At 43.2% G+C, this 16,343-nt stretch overlaps 2 protein-coding genes across 3 annotated transcripts in view; both read left to right on the top strand.

Annotated features, from left to right (window-relative positions):
• Window positions 1-15,541, top strand: part of SCLY (selenocysteine lyase) — a 62,534-nt gene extending 46,993 nt beyond the window's left edge. The window contains exon 11 of the mRNA XM_081006108.1: window positions 13,382-15,541. Coding sequence (XP_080862234.1) covers window positions 13,382-13,488 — 107 coding nt within the window. The 3' untranslated portion in view covers window positions 13,489-15,541. The remainder of the gene's footprint in view (window positions 1-13,381) is intronic.
• Window positions 705-13,012, top strand: KLHL30 (kelch like family member 30). 2 transcript variants are annotated; one of them, XM_081006100.1, is made up of 8 exons: window positions 705-857; window positions 2,419-3,262; window positions 4,056-4,215; window positions 5,920-6,006; window positions 6,392-6,547; window positions 7,206-7,394; window positions 9,582-9,727; window positions 11,802-13,012. In XM_081006100.1, the coding sequence occupies exons 2-8, from the start codon at window positions 2,489-2,491 to the stop codon at window positions 12,048-12,050; spliced, it is 1,761 nt and encodes a 586-aa protein (XP_080862226.1). In that variant the 5' UTR covers window positions 705-857; window positions 2,419-2,488; the 3' UTR covers window positions 12,051-13,012. The 2 variants fall into 2 exon arrangements, with proteins under 2 accessions (XP_080862226.1, XP_080862227.1); XM_081006101.1 differs by having other exon boundaries at window positions 721-857; window positions 2,425-3,262.
• Window positions 15,542-16,343: the final 802 nt, after the last annotated feature.

Genomic DNA, 16,343 nt, shown 5'->3' with positions numbered 1-16,343 from the left:
TGCAGCTCCCACCCACTACTGCTGCTGCTGGCCTCAGAGATAAAAAGATTGCCCCCAGCACCACTAACTATGGTTGTCTGAGGCCATGGTTTTAAGTTGGTTTAGCTCCTTTTAACGGTGGTTTGCTGTTACACCTAAATCCAGTATCCTGGTTTAATCCTAATTTGCTGAGTCACTCCATCCCTGCTGCCCACCTGGCTACAGGGGCACAAGTAATGAAAATGCCCCTGCTGGTCCTTTCTGGTCCAGAACAAGCTCCTTTTCCCCACCCACTTCCTCCTCACTGACAATGGCTGCGTCCACATGACGTTTTATGTTAGAATCAATGGAGACTGAGTACTTGGTTTTTCTGTGGAATCAACACACAATGTAGATTGGTTGCATACTTTTTGCCCCTGCAATGCACTTCTTGAGAAACTGATTTCATTCCGAAAATAAAAACTCGTTGCAGATTGATTCTGCATTATCCCCACAGTGTGCCTATTTGAAAACAGATGTAAGCGCACGATCTCTTGAGCAGCTTCATATCTGCTTCCCATGGGCACATGACATGCTTTCCTTCCAATGCCCTCTTCTTCTTATCTCTTCGTTGGTGTGTTGCTTTAAGAGCAGGTGGCCTGGAGAGAATAACTGTCAACACACTTCCCAGCCCTCTCTGGCTGTAAGCCTCAGTCTAAATATATATATATACATACAGAGAAACAAGCATTGGTTGCCTCCAGCCTACAACGGCCTTAAAAAAACACACCACCCAAACCAACTCAGGGTAACTGCCTCCTCCCAGGGTCAAGGCAAGCCATTCCCCAAGCATTATTCAAGCTCCGACTGTCTGACTGGATGTAAGAGAAGTTAACAAGGTAAGAACCGGAGGCCAGACGGTTTTGATTTCTGGCAGGGCTGAATGGGACAACATGAGATGAGAGGGAATAAGCAAACTGGATTTGGGAAGGTGGAGCTCTCAAGTCAAAAATAGTGTACAGGCCATTAACATGAGGCACAAGGGGCTGCCACAGTTATAAGCCATTATCTGCTAGGAAGCTAAGTATCAAACTTTTCCAGAGATCAAATACCAAGAACTTCTTATCAATGCAGCACTGCTGAACAACAAACTACTGGGAGGCGGAGGCGAGTTTCCTGGATATCAGGAAGAAAAGGGGGGTCAATATAACCACTAACTAAAATGAGAATATAACCACTAATATTGTTACTGGGGATTTTATTATCAGTAGTGTTTTGCTACTTAATATGGCATAAGTCTGATATTCAATTACTTTCTAGGTCAGCACTGAGGACCTGGTAGAGGAGATTGGGAAGGCAGGAACAAATTTCCCCCACCAAATTTCATTGCTTATGAACTACAAACTGTTCCTTTATTAAGAATGACAACTGGAGTAAGACTGCTTACGATACTGTTTTGTCTCCACACATCATATACGGGACTGTGTGTGTCATGTTTCTGTGGAAGCTCATAAAAGCACCAAATTTGTTATTGGGGTCATAGGGGAAGGAAGCTCAATAGCAGAGCAATTGCTTTGTGTACAAAATGCCCCCGGTTCAATGCCTGGCATGTCCAGGTAGGGCTGGGAAATCAGGAACCCTGGAGAATTGCTGCCAGCCCGTGTACACAATACTGAGCTATACAGGCCCCATGGTATAAGGCAGTTTCCTAGAAACAGAATTCAGCAGCCTTCTGGTAACTTTAGTTTTCATTAACACAACAGCCCACCATCACAATGAAGATGGGAATGAAAGACTTTGGGCAAGGCTGGTAAAGCCCTAGATGCCATAGTGGGCTCCTGGAGGGACTTTTGGTGGCCTTCCTTCATTATAACTAGAAAAAGCAGGATAAATTATGCAAACTAATTTACAGAGAGCAAAGGTAGCTGTATTGGTTGGTAAGTACCTTTATTAGGAAGAACAAAAAACTCACAAAAATGTGGCAAGCTTTCAATTACCCAGAATGCTTCATGAAGCAAGATGCAGCTTTCTCTGTTTTTGAGAACGCCGTTTAAGAAAGTGGAGTTTCTGAATGGAGAGATTTGAATAAGGTCTGTAGCTCATTCCTTGTTCTATGCAAGGAAAATGGACAGAAGTACTTTTGAGAGTCTGAAAGCTTTAAGGGGTGGGGGACATCAGTATAGATTTTTCCTTGGTTATCCCTGCAAGTTCCTTGTAGATACTTCGATCAGGACACACACATATGGCACTGGTTATATTCAGTTGTTTTGGGGTACGGGGTTATATGCCTAGTGTTATTATTTGGACCTACTAGGTCACAACAGTTTGCACTTCCTTTCAAGGAGTTCCATTGATCCAAAAATGTCACTAAGGAGATTTCACTTCAAGTCATATGTTGAGGGGAAATATTTCCCATTTGAAGCACAAAACTTATTTGCTTCTTCTTTGCTTTCTGATTAGAACTAGGAAAAGTTTGTTTTCCACTGAAGTCATCTAAGGCCATTTCCCACGACAGGAGTGGAGCACCAGCATGGTGAGGAACATCGATGACTTCGATTTTTGCCTTCCATCCCACCCCCAGTCTATTCTGGAAGGACTTCAGACCCTTCGCTCCAATCCCAAACTCTCAGATGTCACCTTGATAGTTGAGGGACATGAATTCCCCTGCCACCGCAGTATCCTGGCCCTCTGCAGCCACTATTTCAATGCCATGTTTGCTGGTGACTTCTTGGAAAGCATTTCAGCTCGTGTAGAGATCAAAGAGGTGGATCCAGCCATTATGGAGACCTTGATTGACTTTGCTTACACAGGGAAGGTGACCATCAACCAAGGGAATGTGGAAGCCTTAATTCGGACATCCAACCAACTCCACTTCCCTGTCCTCCGGAAAGTCTGCAGTCGGTACCTGAGGCAGCAGATGGATGCAACCAACTGTTTGGGCATTTGTGAATTTGGGGAGCTGCATGGCTGCCCAGAAGTGTCATCCAAGGCCTGGTCATTTCTGCAGGAGAATTTTGAACTTGTGTCTCAACAAGAGGAGTTTCTGCAGCTATCCAAAGAGAGGCTGGTTATCTACCTGTCCAACAACTTGCTCCAAGTACAAGAAGAGCAGAGTCTAGTTGAGGCTGTGCTGAGGTGGGTGAAGTATGAAAAGTCTGCTAGAGCCACGCACCTGCCAGAACTCCTTGATCTAGTGCATCTGGTTACATTGCCAGATCAGTACCTGCAGAACCTCTTGTCATCAGAACCACTGATTCAAGAATCGGAGGCTTGCAAGACCATCATCACTAGACATCGTAGCACGGTCAGTTCTTGGAGGCACCACAGTACCCTGATTAAGCCCCAAAGCTAGAAAAGGGGTGCTGTGATCCAATAGCTATAGGTGTCCTTAACTGCAGTGCCTAGAATCTGTTCATCTTGGTATGCCAACTTATTGTTTGAGATAAGTTTTCATTTCTTAATTAGCTATGAACTGTCACCTTTGATTGGCAGTGGAAGAGTTCCTGACCTTTCCCCACTAGTTCCCCTCTTTCTTCTCCTCTCCCCGCCTGCCCATCCATCACTAAGTCCATTGACTCAGGAGGAGCAAGGGTGTATGTGCATGCAGTTTTCCTAGAGATGCCACTGTGAGGAGCAATGACTGACTTCTTGGTGTACGTGGATTATGGTTATGTCTTTCCCAAAGACAGTTATAGTTGGATCATTACCAAAAAGGATAGTTTATTTAGATGAGCCTATCTGAATTAACGAGGGAATATGTGCCCCAAAGCCTGAATTTAAAGTGATCACAATTCCAGAGAAACACACTTTGTTCTAGCGCTTATATTTTAAGAAGGTTTAAAGTATGGTCCAAGTGTTCCTAAATCAGTGCATCCAAATTAGTCTAAAAAACAGTGGGAAGTGGCAACAACCATCTGTGAGGAAAGCAGCTAGAAGTCCCTGCCACAGTCTAGCATTTGCAGTGAAGTATCCCAGAGTTTTATTTGGGAATTTTGCTTTACTGAATTACATCATACAAGGTCATTGTATAAAGTGTTGGAGAAAGGGGAGAGGTGTTGGGCTTCCAGAATCATTGGGGTTTTTTTTCCTTGTCTCAGTTGGAGAACAGGCCATTTGTCCAGCAGAGACTGAAGGCCCTGCCACAAAAGCTTGAGGAGGTTCTAGTGGTGGTGGGAGGCAGAGCTCTGGAAGAGAATGAAGAAGATGAACAGCAACCACTAATCTCCAGGAATTTTGCCTTTTATAACACTAAGACTAGTAAGTACCTGTCCCCAAACAATGCCAGAACTGCACACTCCAGCTCAGAGCATCTTTGCGTCAGGGAGCAACTAGGCTCACGGTGCTAGGCACTGCAAGGGATGGCAACAACTGAACGGGTGTAGCGTTTAGAGGTAGGGGAAATAAAGTCTTCACCTTGGTACCTGTTGCTATCATCTTTATGAGTTGGCCTTTATAGGGTAGATCATGCTTGATGGTGCCACTCTGTAGTGTTTTGGGGAAATGCATGTTTCCAGACCCTTGGAGGTGGGTGGGTGGAAAAGATGAGACCTGAATCCCTCAGAAACAAGACAGAGAACCAATTATTGCAGAATAACCAGAATATGAATACAGAGGGCCTAGTATACTACAGCTCCCATCAACCCCAGCAAGCACAACCAATGGTCAGGGGTGATGGAACCGGTATTGCAACAAAATCCAGAGGTCCTGCCAGTTATCTCATTGATTTTGTGTACACCAGTCAGGTTGTTTTAGCTCTTAGCGAGCAGTTTGGTAGAATATTACACGTGCTGTTGTCTTTCTATCACAGCCCCCCCCCCCAAAAAAAAACTACGATGGGCTGGAAGTTTAACTTCATTTGCTCCTTTTGCTTTCTCTTCCTTTACGGAATTCCTCTGGAATCAACAATAAAACCTCTCACCCTTCCTCCACAGAGTGGTTCCACTATTTTATTGTTATTTATTTATTTGGCGATTATCCAGTTCTTAGATTTGCCTTTATCTATTTGCTGTTAAGTGAAAAAGTTTGAAAAATATAGGTACCATATTTTTCGCTCTATAAGACACACCAGGCCACAAGACACACCTAGTTTTTGGAGGACGAAAACAACAACAAAAATATTCTGAATCTCAGAAGCCAGAACAGCAAGAGGGATCGCTGCACAGTGAAAGTAGCAATCCTTCTTGCTGTTCTGGCTTCTGGGATAGCTGCGCAGCCTGCATTCGCTCCATAAGACGCACACACATTTCCCCTTACTTTTTAGGAGGGAAAAAGTGAGTCTTATAGAGGAAAAAATACGGTATATAAACATTTAACATTTAGACTTGCCATCTCAAAACACCTAACGTTATCCAAACCCACTTTCTGTAGCAGAAACACTGTTGAGGCCAGAAGCAACCATGCCTTGGACTTCGACCTAGAATAATGCAGGCACCGACAAACAAGGCTTTCAGTATGATGTAATGCTCTGTGCTCTTTTGGCGTTGGTGCCTGCTGAGCAGCTGCATTCATCTCAGGCCAATGTTGATGTTGGAAGCTGTCAGGCAGGCCTGCAAATGCAGTGCATTGGGTAGAAAAACTAATTTGGAGAAGAGGACCTTTCTCATCGTTGGCATTATCTACGCAATATGATGCAATCGGAATGTATTCTGATAACACTGTGAACAATGAAGCAGATAATGACCATAGATAATTACCTTCAAACACACGTAGGTTTGAATAGGACTGTTTCAATATGGAAAAGTTCCATGGAAAAGAAGTGCATTTGGTCTAATCATATCACTGTCATGGGTCATGGTCTTGATTTAAGGTAGTACTATGGAGTGATGGAACTCATAGGGACCAAAATCTCTTCACCCGAGAGTAGTAAAGAGTCTCAGAAAAACTAGAGCGTTTACTGGTTATACTGGTTACCTGGTTATAACACTTTGAGGGCCGCTTACATATTTGGTTCTATTATTTCAGAAAGATGGAACGCTCTACCTGATTTTCCAGACTACAATAAATGGGGTTTTTCTGTGATTGCTCTAAATAATGATGTTTATGTCACAGGTAAGGACAGTGCTCTCTCCAAGTCTATGTTGTTACTAAGCTTTTGAACCTTTTTGGCGTGTTCCCATACTAAGACATTCTGCTGAGTTCTTGGGAGGATGGATTTAGTTGTTTGGGGTGTGTTCTGGTCTAAAACAGATAATTTAAATCAGGGCAGCCAGATTGCATAGTCATCTAATAAAATGTAAACTGAACCACAGTCCACCATTTTGAGTCATATTTTGCTCACCAATTCCACAAGATTTTCAAGAGAACCAGAACTCCTAGCAAAAATATCGTGAGGGTGAATAATAATGTATTAAGCGATAATATTGAAGTGCTTTAAACTGGTACAAAAGTGGCTACTAGGACTCTGTGTGAGTATGATGGCTATTTCTGTTTTCAGGTGGCTCCAGAGGATCACGGAATGACACATGGTCAACAACTCAGTCCTGGTGCTTCTGCCTCAAGGATGGTGCCTGGAAGCCCATTGCACCAATGCTGAAGCCACGAACCAACCATGCCAGTGCTGTCCTCAACGGAGAGATCTATGCCATTGGTGGTAGGGAATGAGATCTCTAACGTGGGGGACTCTTGCTTTACGTGCATGGGAACAACAGGCACTAACAAGGATGAGGCCGGTTTAGTTTGGACAATATCATAATGTGCCCTCTGGCAATTCCAAGTCCCTATACTACAGCTTGAGCAGAAGAGCCTGCCTTTGTAGGACTGAATTTCATACAGAAAGTTGTGTCTAATTCACTTATATTCAGAGGACTTGGATTCTTAAGAGCCAGTGTGGTGTAGTGGTTAAGAGCAGTAGACTTGTAATCTGGTGAACCGGGTTCGCTTCCCCGCTCCTCCACATGTAGCTGCTGGGTGACCTTGGGCTAGTCACACTTTTCTGAAGTCTCTCAGCCTCACTCACCTCACAGAGTGTTTGTTGTGGTGGAGGAAGGGAAAGGAGAATGTTAGCCGCTTTGAGACTCCTTTGGGTAATGATTAAGCGGTTATCAAATCCAAACTCCTCTTCTTCTTCTTCTTCTTAAGTCCATCAATTTTATTGGTGTACTGTGACTATGATTTAGTTGGAGACACAACCCAGACCCTACATATTAGACTCGTGGGTTATTTTAGCACTAGTGTTGCTCAGTGCAAATATCTGTAGGCCTCAACTGTGCTCAAACCTCCTTTCCCCCCACTTCTCACATTGTCTGTAGGCACCGCGGTGGACGTTGTGGAGGTGGAGTGTTATGATCCTTATAATGACAGCTGGTGCTTTGTGAGCCCTGCCTTGAAGTACGTCAGCAACTTCACCATCGCCGGGTGTCTTGGGAAGTTATACCTCATTGGCTCTTGTGCTGTCAAATACAATGCATTAACGCTGCAGTGTTACAACCCTGCAATAGGTAAGAAGGAACAGAGGGGAATGTGTATGAATGGCTTTTCCGCTCCTCCACATGCAGCGGCTGGGTGACCTTGGGCCAGTCACACTTTTTTGAAGTCTCTCAGCCCCACTCATCTCACAGAGTGTTTGTTGTAGGGGAGGAAGGGAAAGGAGATTGTTAGCCGCTTTGAGACTCCTTCGGATAGTAAGCGGGATATCAAATCCAAACTCTTCAGGCCATGGGCTCACAGAGCAGCCAAGGGGCGTGGAGCAGGTGCAAAACCAGAATCCTTTCTATTCTGCAAACTTGGAAATTGGCCCTGTGGCAGGGGCTTTGCTAGGTACTTAAAAGACCTGGGGCATAGACCCATGACACAGAGTTGCCTCTGCAAAAATCAAAATGGCAGATGTCATGTCTCACTGGCACTGTGCTTTGTAACATGTCCAGCCACCCTGTTTGCAGGGTGTGTGTGGTTGAAAAGGGGGGGGGAGGAGATCCAGGGCCCAGGGCAAAAAGGAATAGGGGAGAAATTTGGTTTGGTTCATACTTAAAAGCAAACTTACTTTATTTGTACTTCCTGAAACAATTTGCAAACCGAAGCGCAACTATCTTTTGAAATTCGCACCTCTCCTAATTTCACAATGCAGTTCCCCAGCCAATAAATGTGCATGAAAATGCATTTACTAGGATAAAATGAGCATATAGTTACATATATTGGAGAAAATAAATACAAAAACACCTTGCATTAGGCAAAATTGCTTGTAAAAATGTGTATTAGACAAAATTGCATGAAGATGTATATTTAAGGAGAATTTCATACAAAAATGCTGATTTTTTTTTAATGGGGACTTTTTATATTTTAAAAAGTTCATACTGATGAAGAAATGTGATGAATCAAACTTAAGATTGGAAAAATGAGAGGAAATGAAAGAAATGAAATTGATGTGAAACTGAATTTGCCCATTCCTACTTTTGCCCATTACTTCCCTTCCCATGCCCAGCAATGCCCCCTGCTCTGGTTTAGTTCTAAATTCCTTGTGAAAATGTTTTTGTCATCATTAGTACTGAAACTGAAGCCATTACTTCCTACCACATGTCCTTAGAAAAATATGCAAGACTTGCAAAATGCTTTTCACGATAAAGGGTGGGATGTGTGTTGAGGGACACATTACTTTCCCCCTCCTTCCTATTGGATTAAATAAATATAAACCTGGCATGTTGTTGATTTGCAGGAGAGGCCCTTTTGAGAACGCCATCACTTACAGAGGCTCACTTAATGTGCATGAGGGATGTATTTTGTGTTGCTAGCAGATTGTGAAATGTGTCCTCTTCAGAGCTACGATAGTCCCCACTCTGTTTCTAGAAACAGTGCCAAGAAGACACTGCAGCACCTTCCATTTTAGTCTCATGATGTTATGCTATATAGGAAGGACGTTGTTCATCCGTTTGCCATGTCAGCTCCCACCCACAAGCTCCATCTCAGGATGTTACACAGCAAACACTAATAGTGCTTTGGTATTCTTGATACCTTTGACACTTTTAAATGTGGCTTTTACTCATGGTCTCTTACACTATTACCTGCCAGAAGACCTCGTATACTCCTTTGGCTATTAACACAGAAGGGCTGTAGCTCAGTGGTAGGGCTTCTGCTATGCCTGCAGAAGATTCCAGGTTCAATCCCTGCCACCTTCAGGTAGGGGAATGCCCCCCTGCCAGAAACCCTTGAGGGCCACTGCCAGCCAGTGTACGCAATACTGAGCTAGTCGGACCAATGGTCTGACTCAGTAGAAGGCCATTTCCTGTGAACCTACGCAGACGTTGTTTTCCTGTGATTCTGTTGCTTCCCAGCCCAGTAAAGGCAGCGGTGATGACGGGAATGATGTGATCAAAAGTAGGACAAAGTGTGTTGAAAACTCACATAAACACACATGTCTATTGCAGCCAGGCTGAAATCAGGACAGGCTGCTTTCACTGACGCTGGTTTTACATGTAAACAATCCTGACCTTTGCAGGACTGATCTAGGGCAGTCTCTTGTGACAATCTGCCCCTGCTCCATTTCTTGTCCATCTTCCTTTTTAGCTTCACCCCCTGAGATTCATATGTCATTCTAATATAGAATGTTCTTAATATATAAAATTATTATTATTATTATTATTATTACTACTACTACTACTACTATTACTATTACTATTATTGTTATCTTCTAGATGTTTGGAGTGTAATTGCATCCCCTTTCATCCCCAAATACCTCTCTGCTCCTCGATGTGCCTCTCTGCACGGAGTCATCTACCTTATTGGCGACAACACAAAGAAAGTCTATGTGTATGATCCAGATGCTAATATATGGCAGAAGGTGGGTAAGGGAGTCGTGGCATTAATGTTCTTTCACCACTATGTTTCCAGGGAAGGTCTGTGGCTGTAGCACCCATAGAAGTAGATTTCTGTGGCCTATAGGTTTGTTATGGGGAGGGGGCGTTTTAAAATGCCGTATTTCTTTTCCCTGCTTTTTCCCCCTTGACACTTTTCCAGAATACGTAACACAAAGTAATATGTGAACAATGCCTGAAGGATGAGTGTCTATGTTCCAGCATGGCAGGAAGCCTATTCCTTGAGTGAGGATACCCCTGGTAGCAAGCACAGCATGGCCTGTTCCTCCAGCCTGTTTGGCTTCAGTGAAGATGTGTGTAATGTTGTTGGAGGGTTGGTTTACGCAGCGTCATTCTCAAACCCTGTGGCAGCTGTTCGCATGGCGTCAGTGCTCAGCTGACTGTGTAGCGCCCACTCCAGTCCTCAGGACAGGTGCAAAGAATGCCCTGCCAGTCTCTCCATCTCCGTAGATCTATGAATAATGGTTAGTGCCGTCAGTTTCCGGCCATCCATTGGTTATGCTCTTGACGGCGGCCTCTTTAACACTTTCATGGCAACATCTTGTCATCAAGCAGTTTCTCAGCAAGCGTTTTGCCTGGTTGGACCCAAGAACTATTCCTCTGCTACTTCGCCCTGTGATCTTTTCATGGTGTTCTGCAGGAGAGGTTGACAGAAGTTAGGACAAACAAGAATATAGCCCAGCCTTGTTAATAGTGTAACTACATACAGTTGGGGGGAGGGAGGGAGACAGAGGATAAAGGAGAGGGGTGACTTTTACAATTCAAAGGACTACACCACTGGTGGCCAGTCTTTTCGGCAGGTGTAAGTTCGCAGTATAGCAGGGGCATTCCCTCTGTGCTTCTTTTCTACTGAGCTGGGAAGCAGACAGCAACGTAGTATTAAAGAAATCAGCTGGCGTGCAGCCCTGACCTTATGCCACAGGCTCAGGGGTCAGCCTGCCACAAACGCCTGCTGCATCTACCACTTCTGGCATATGCGCCCTACTAGATTGGACATTTATTGCTATGCCATATCAGGGATGGCATGTCTATACATGCCTATACATAGGCAATGAGACAAGGTGAATTCAAGTATATGTAGCATTTCAGATTTGCTTGGCTTAGTAGACAGAAATAAGTACAGTAAATGTGTCAAAAATGTATAGTTAAAGTGTGCTTAAAAATGCATACATTCAAGAAAATAGGCATTCTATTAGGGGAAATTGCTTTGTAAAAATGTGTATATTAGGCAAATTTGCTTACAAAAATGTGAACATTACAAGAAAATTACACTAAAGTGCTGAAGAATTTCCATGATGTCTTAAAAATAATAATCTGCAAACTGAATTTCAGAGTGGAAAAACAGAGAAACTGAAATCAATCAGTTCATCCATCTCTAATCCTGCAATACTGTACGCACTTACCTAGGAGTCAGTCCCACTGAATTTAATGGGACTTGCTTCTGGATAGACATGCATAGAATTGCACTGCTAATGTCTTTGGAATTAGAGCTCTTAACTGAATAACGTTGTTAACATACAAATAAAGATATGCTGCATTCATGTAATTGTAGATATGTTACTTGCTGCCATTGCAAAAAGCCTCATCCTCCAATCTGAGGATGGTTCACATGCTCCTCCATCACACACGTACGGCCCATGTGAAGTACGGGCTACTATAATCAAACTTTTTGCATCCCACATTTCAAGAGATGCAAAAAGGACCCCATTTGGACTTTTCTGATGAACAAGGTATCTAAGGCTAGTGTGTACCAAATCAAGCTTTTTTACCTCTTATAGTAATACCCAGACAACAACTTAATAACTCTGTTAAGGAAAGGGTAAGAGACCCCCCCCCCAGGGGTTTGATGATATTAACTTGCACTATATATTTCAGCCACTGGATGGCAGCACAAACCCCAATCATATGATTCCATCAAGGAACTAGGTGCAAACTGTATGTTGCCAATCTACTGTCTTATTTACAGCGGTTTCTGCTGTGGTTGTTGTATATGATTTGCCACATAAACACAGATCCAAATCATGTCCACTCTGTTTGCAGGTGCAACAGCTTCACACCCTCCATGAAAACGGAGGGATGGTACCTCTTGGAGGAAAACTCTTTGTCACCGGAGGATACTGGAAGGGCATGGATGGTGACTATCAGGTGGAGATGGAAATTTATGACTGCACTAAGGATGTCTGGAGAAGGGAAGGAGCCCTCCCCTGCTTATGGCTCTACCACAGCTCCTCCTCTATCTTCATGGATACTTCAAGGTGGAGGGAACCTTTCCTAGGAGACCATTTGTGAACAGAGGATGGAACAAGGCCTCACAGCACAGCAGCTCCTGCCACAAGTTCGGAAAAGGAACAGAATTTTCAGTATCACACTTGTACACTTCCTTTTGCCTTTTTTGTTCAGACCGTTTGAATGGTTCTATTCCTGCCCCGCCCCCCGCCCACTACAGCTCTTGTTGGGCTGAATCACCTTGCCCACATAATTAGGATGGATAACTTTGGTCACAGCACTAGCACGAAAACACCAGTGGAGAACATGAAATGATAACCTGCCTTTATAAATTGCAAGAAGCGAGGGGTTAAAACAAAAAACCCTGCAGTGGACATCAGAAACAAAAGACTGCGTTAACCTCTATGGTTAAACATAGTGCCAGGCTGCCTTGACAGTGTCTACCAACATAATGTGTGAATTAGGAGCTTACAGAACTTGGCCAAGAAAACTTGGCAATTTTTAAAACATTGTTCAGTGTTCGTTCTGGAACAATGCCGCAGCTGAGACCTGTGAGATTCCAGTGCACAGCACATGATGAGTATTATGCTCATTTTGCTAGAAAACCTGACTTCCCTGAGCAATGCTGCCCGCAGTTAAGTGTGCATAAGTCCATTGATGTCATTGATTGCTTCACTCTTTTGGACTGTGGCCAGAGTCCGAAAGGGGCCAGAAGTAACATGAGCCAGCTCTAAATTAAAACTAGAAGTCTCTCAGTGCTAATTTGAGATCGTGGTGACTAAGATCGATGAGTGACATTAGTGACCCATTTATCAGAAGTTTCCCTGGTTTCTCTGGAATTCTTATTTTTATATCTCTTTTTATTGCCCTAGGATTCTTTCTGCACGTCACAAGGCACATTTTCTGTTCAGTTTAAATATCTTGCATGTGGACTGTATGAATTTTACCTGTAAAATGGAGACTCGCCTCTTCCTGTTGATTTCTACAATTCATCAGTATGGTCAAGAAATCTGACAATAACTTCATCATGAATTGTGTAGTCTTTTCTTTCTACTGTTGGTGCTTGATTAAGTAACTATATTTTCTTTTAGGTAGGTTTTAAATGCTGGACAGTCACAGAAGCCCCCTTCCATCGTCATTATAGGAGTGTTTTATATGAATCATACGTATGTAGCTGATTAATGGCCCATAGAAATCAGCTGAGGACCTTCTGATGGTTTTCTCAGTGTGAAAAGTGAGGTTACAGGGAACCAGGCAGAGGGCCTTCTCGATAGTGGTGCCCACTCTGTAGAACGCCCTCCTGTCATATGTCAAGGAAATAAACAACTATCTGACTTTTAGAAGACACCTGAAGGCAGCCCTGTATAGGGAAGTTTTTAATGTTTGATGTTTTACTGTGTTTGAAGTTTTGATTTGTTGGAAGCCACACAGTGGTTGGGCAACTCACCCAGTCAGATGGGCAGCATATAAAAATTTTGTTGTTGTTATTGTTAGTATGTAACTGGATCCCACCAGAAAATAGCGGCAGTCTAGAAGTGCCCTTAATTGTACCTAGTTTAGTTGTGCATTGAGTCTTCCTGGAGATGTTATAAATTTTCTTTATTCTTATTTATGTCTGCCTTCACAGGCAATTTTCAAGGAAAATGGACAGGAGTGACAGCCTGCTGATTATTCTTGTTAATAAAAGCAGAAGAGCTTGACACTGGGCTTCTTCAAGGGTTTTCTCAGTCTAAACCCAGAGCTAGTTGTATTTTAGCCAATGGCAGGTTAGAATGTTAAATATACCTATTAGCAGGGCTTTTTTCAGTTGGAACTCACCGGAATTGCCATTATAAGAGAACAAGACAGGTGTTCATGGTGAGTTCTGGCACCTCTTTTTATAGAAAAATAGCACCGCCTATTAGATTTACCAATGACACAAAATGCAAAGGAGGGGAATTAGAATTCAGTATAATGTTGACAAACTTGAGATTGTGGGGTTGAACACCGCAAGATGAAATTCAACAAACACAAAGGTTCATTCTGGCTTGGCCAGGTGACAACTTAGGGAAAAAAGGGACATTTCTATTTGTCCAGGTTAGCCTGGGACAAAGCTTGCTTCTATGAAAGCTTGTAAGGGAGCTCTCTAAATTCATTACCTTGACTTATGAGATGTTTATGAAATTCTTACTTTATTTATGCATAGAGCCCCTCCGAATGCTATGACTCATCAAATCCTAATAATAATAATAATAATAATAATCCCACATCAATATGACTGGTTTTACTATTTATGTAGGGTTGCCATACGTATGGGAATTCCTGAACATGTCCTCTTTTGGATGTCCTACATGCCCACCCAGGAGAAATTTTATACATTTTAAAGCAAATGGATTTGGGTGGGTGGCTCTGGCGGAGGGGCTATTGGGCGATTGCCTTAAAAAAGCTCAACAACTTTTGTGTCTGCATTTTTACCTCTTGAAATATGGCAACCCTAATTTCTGTATTAAGTCTGACTTTTTTCAGGGTGGATAACTACATTCTTTTAGGTGGTTTTATCTTTCAAAACAAACCTATGAGGTAGGCCTCTATCTTTGCTAGTTACAGGTGGAGCAATGTCTTATTTATAGCCCATCCCCCATATCCTCACTCCTTTGTCAACCAAGTCAGCTGAGGTACAAATGATATAATAATTGTTGTTATTATTGTTATTATTATTAGCTGCAGGGTGTAAGTTTTCCCCAGTCTCCGATTGGCTTCCAAACAGCTGGAGCCTTTTGATAATATTTATTGGCAGCCACCTGCTAACAGCTGCCTCGCAACACCTGGCTGTGTTCTAACTGAAAGGGAGGAACAGCTGCGGAAGAATCTAGCAGGTGGAAAGGCTGGCCTGTCTTTCTCTTTCCTCCTGACATCAAAAGACACCCAGTGGATGGGTAAGAAGACCTCTTGCTTTGCTCCACCCCACCCTGCTCCCTTATTTTGAAACTCGAAATGCCAGAAAGATTGAAATTATGTCCATAGTTGTGGTTGTTGTTGGCATCTGTCTGTCTCAAGAGATAATGGAGTCTGCCTCCCTTCCCTCTAGAAACCACCTTTTTGACCATTGGGCCCTCTATTGGTCTCATCCACTCAATCCTCCAGAGCCTGTCTTTGCATGCAGGAGAAGTCCCTAACTCTGTGAGGGTTTGAGACCCTTCAGCTACCCTTTCTTGGTTTAGCTGGCCAGTCAGAAGCTGTTTACCAGGGTGTGGCTGCTGTTGCATGTTGACAGCTTCTAGGAGCCACAGGTAAGAGCTGAGTGCAGGGTGGAGCCCAAAGGTGGCCAAACTTGCACATGTTGGCACATCACTTGCTTTTATTAACTTGCTGAGATAGAAAAACAGGAGCATGAAAGGCTAGGGTAGTGGAGGAATACATATAAGCTTCCTTGCTGATTTGGTTGCACATAATGTTCCTATAAGATCCTGTACAGTGGTGTTGTTATCATTTATCATTGCAGAATTATTTAATACTGTACAGTAATCTGTAAACTTGCATCCAGTTTATAAAAAAGAATCATTTTAAGAAGAAAAGGCCTGGGAAGTGCTCATTTTACACTGTAGTTATAATACTGAGCCATATATGTGTTTGTGTATGTACAGTATATGTATACTTTACTCACACCTCTGTTATACTGTATATTATTTTTGCTTGCAGTCAGCTGTCTTGGTGGCCTGAGATCAGGCAGGAAAGGCGGAATAGAAACATTTTAGATAATATGTACAAAAGCAAATTATTTGTAATCAATGCACAGGCTGCAGGGTGTGGCCTTCCAGATGCTGGACTCTACTCCCATTGGCCCTGGCCAGCAGAGACAATAGTCAGGGATGATGGGAAGTGTAGTACAACAACATTCGGAGGACAACAGCTTTCCCACCCTTGTCTTACTGGGACAGGCACTTTCTGCCACACCGGAGCAACAGTGTAAAAATGATTAGATGTGGCTGATGTAACAGAGTTTGCAGTTTTCCGGCAGTAGAATACAAGTTATCAGGGAATCTGTATACATTGACAACCCTTCTACACTACATTTGTTTTCAGGAACAGATGGAGTTTTCATTCCCATGACTTCATCCGTGTGGTCCTTCCCTTCACGGAAAAGGAGAGCGAGAGCGAGAGAAACAGCTTGGTTGCATCACTCTGCTGGGAACAGGGGGCCAGGGCAATGACATGAGAGCTCAAGAATGAAGCACAGATTTCACACAAGCGTGGAGAGGAGAGTTGATTTTGTTTCTCCTCTCCCCCTTCCCTTCTTCATGGTAGTTCTACATCTATATCCTGTCAGTAAATTCCCAGCATTTCACTAAAACCGGAGCCTAAAAGAAGGAGGAGCTG

This window comes from Podarcis pityusensis, assembly GCF_964106645.2.
Source record: "Podarcis pityusensis genome assembly, chromosome: 5".
NCBI classification, from domain to species: Eukaryota; Metazoa; Chordata; class Lepidosauria; order Squamata; family Lacertidae; genus Podarcis; species Podarcis pityusensis.
This window is presented reverse-complemented; position numbering and strand designations above follow the sequence as displayed.

Coding starts and splice junctions, on each gene's coding strand:
- KLHL30 (XM_081006100.1), top strand. CDS start 2,489: ATGGTGAGGAACATCGATGACTTCGATTTTTGCCTTCCATCCCACCCC. Junction 6,548..7,205: donor AGAGATCTATGCCATTGGTG/GTAGGGAATGAG, acceptor CATTGTCTGTAG/GCACCGCGGTGGACGTTGTG. Junction 9,728..11,801: donor ATGCTAATATATGGCAGAAG/GTGGGTAAGGGA, acceptor CTCTGTTTGCAG/GTGCAACAGCTTCACACCCT.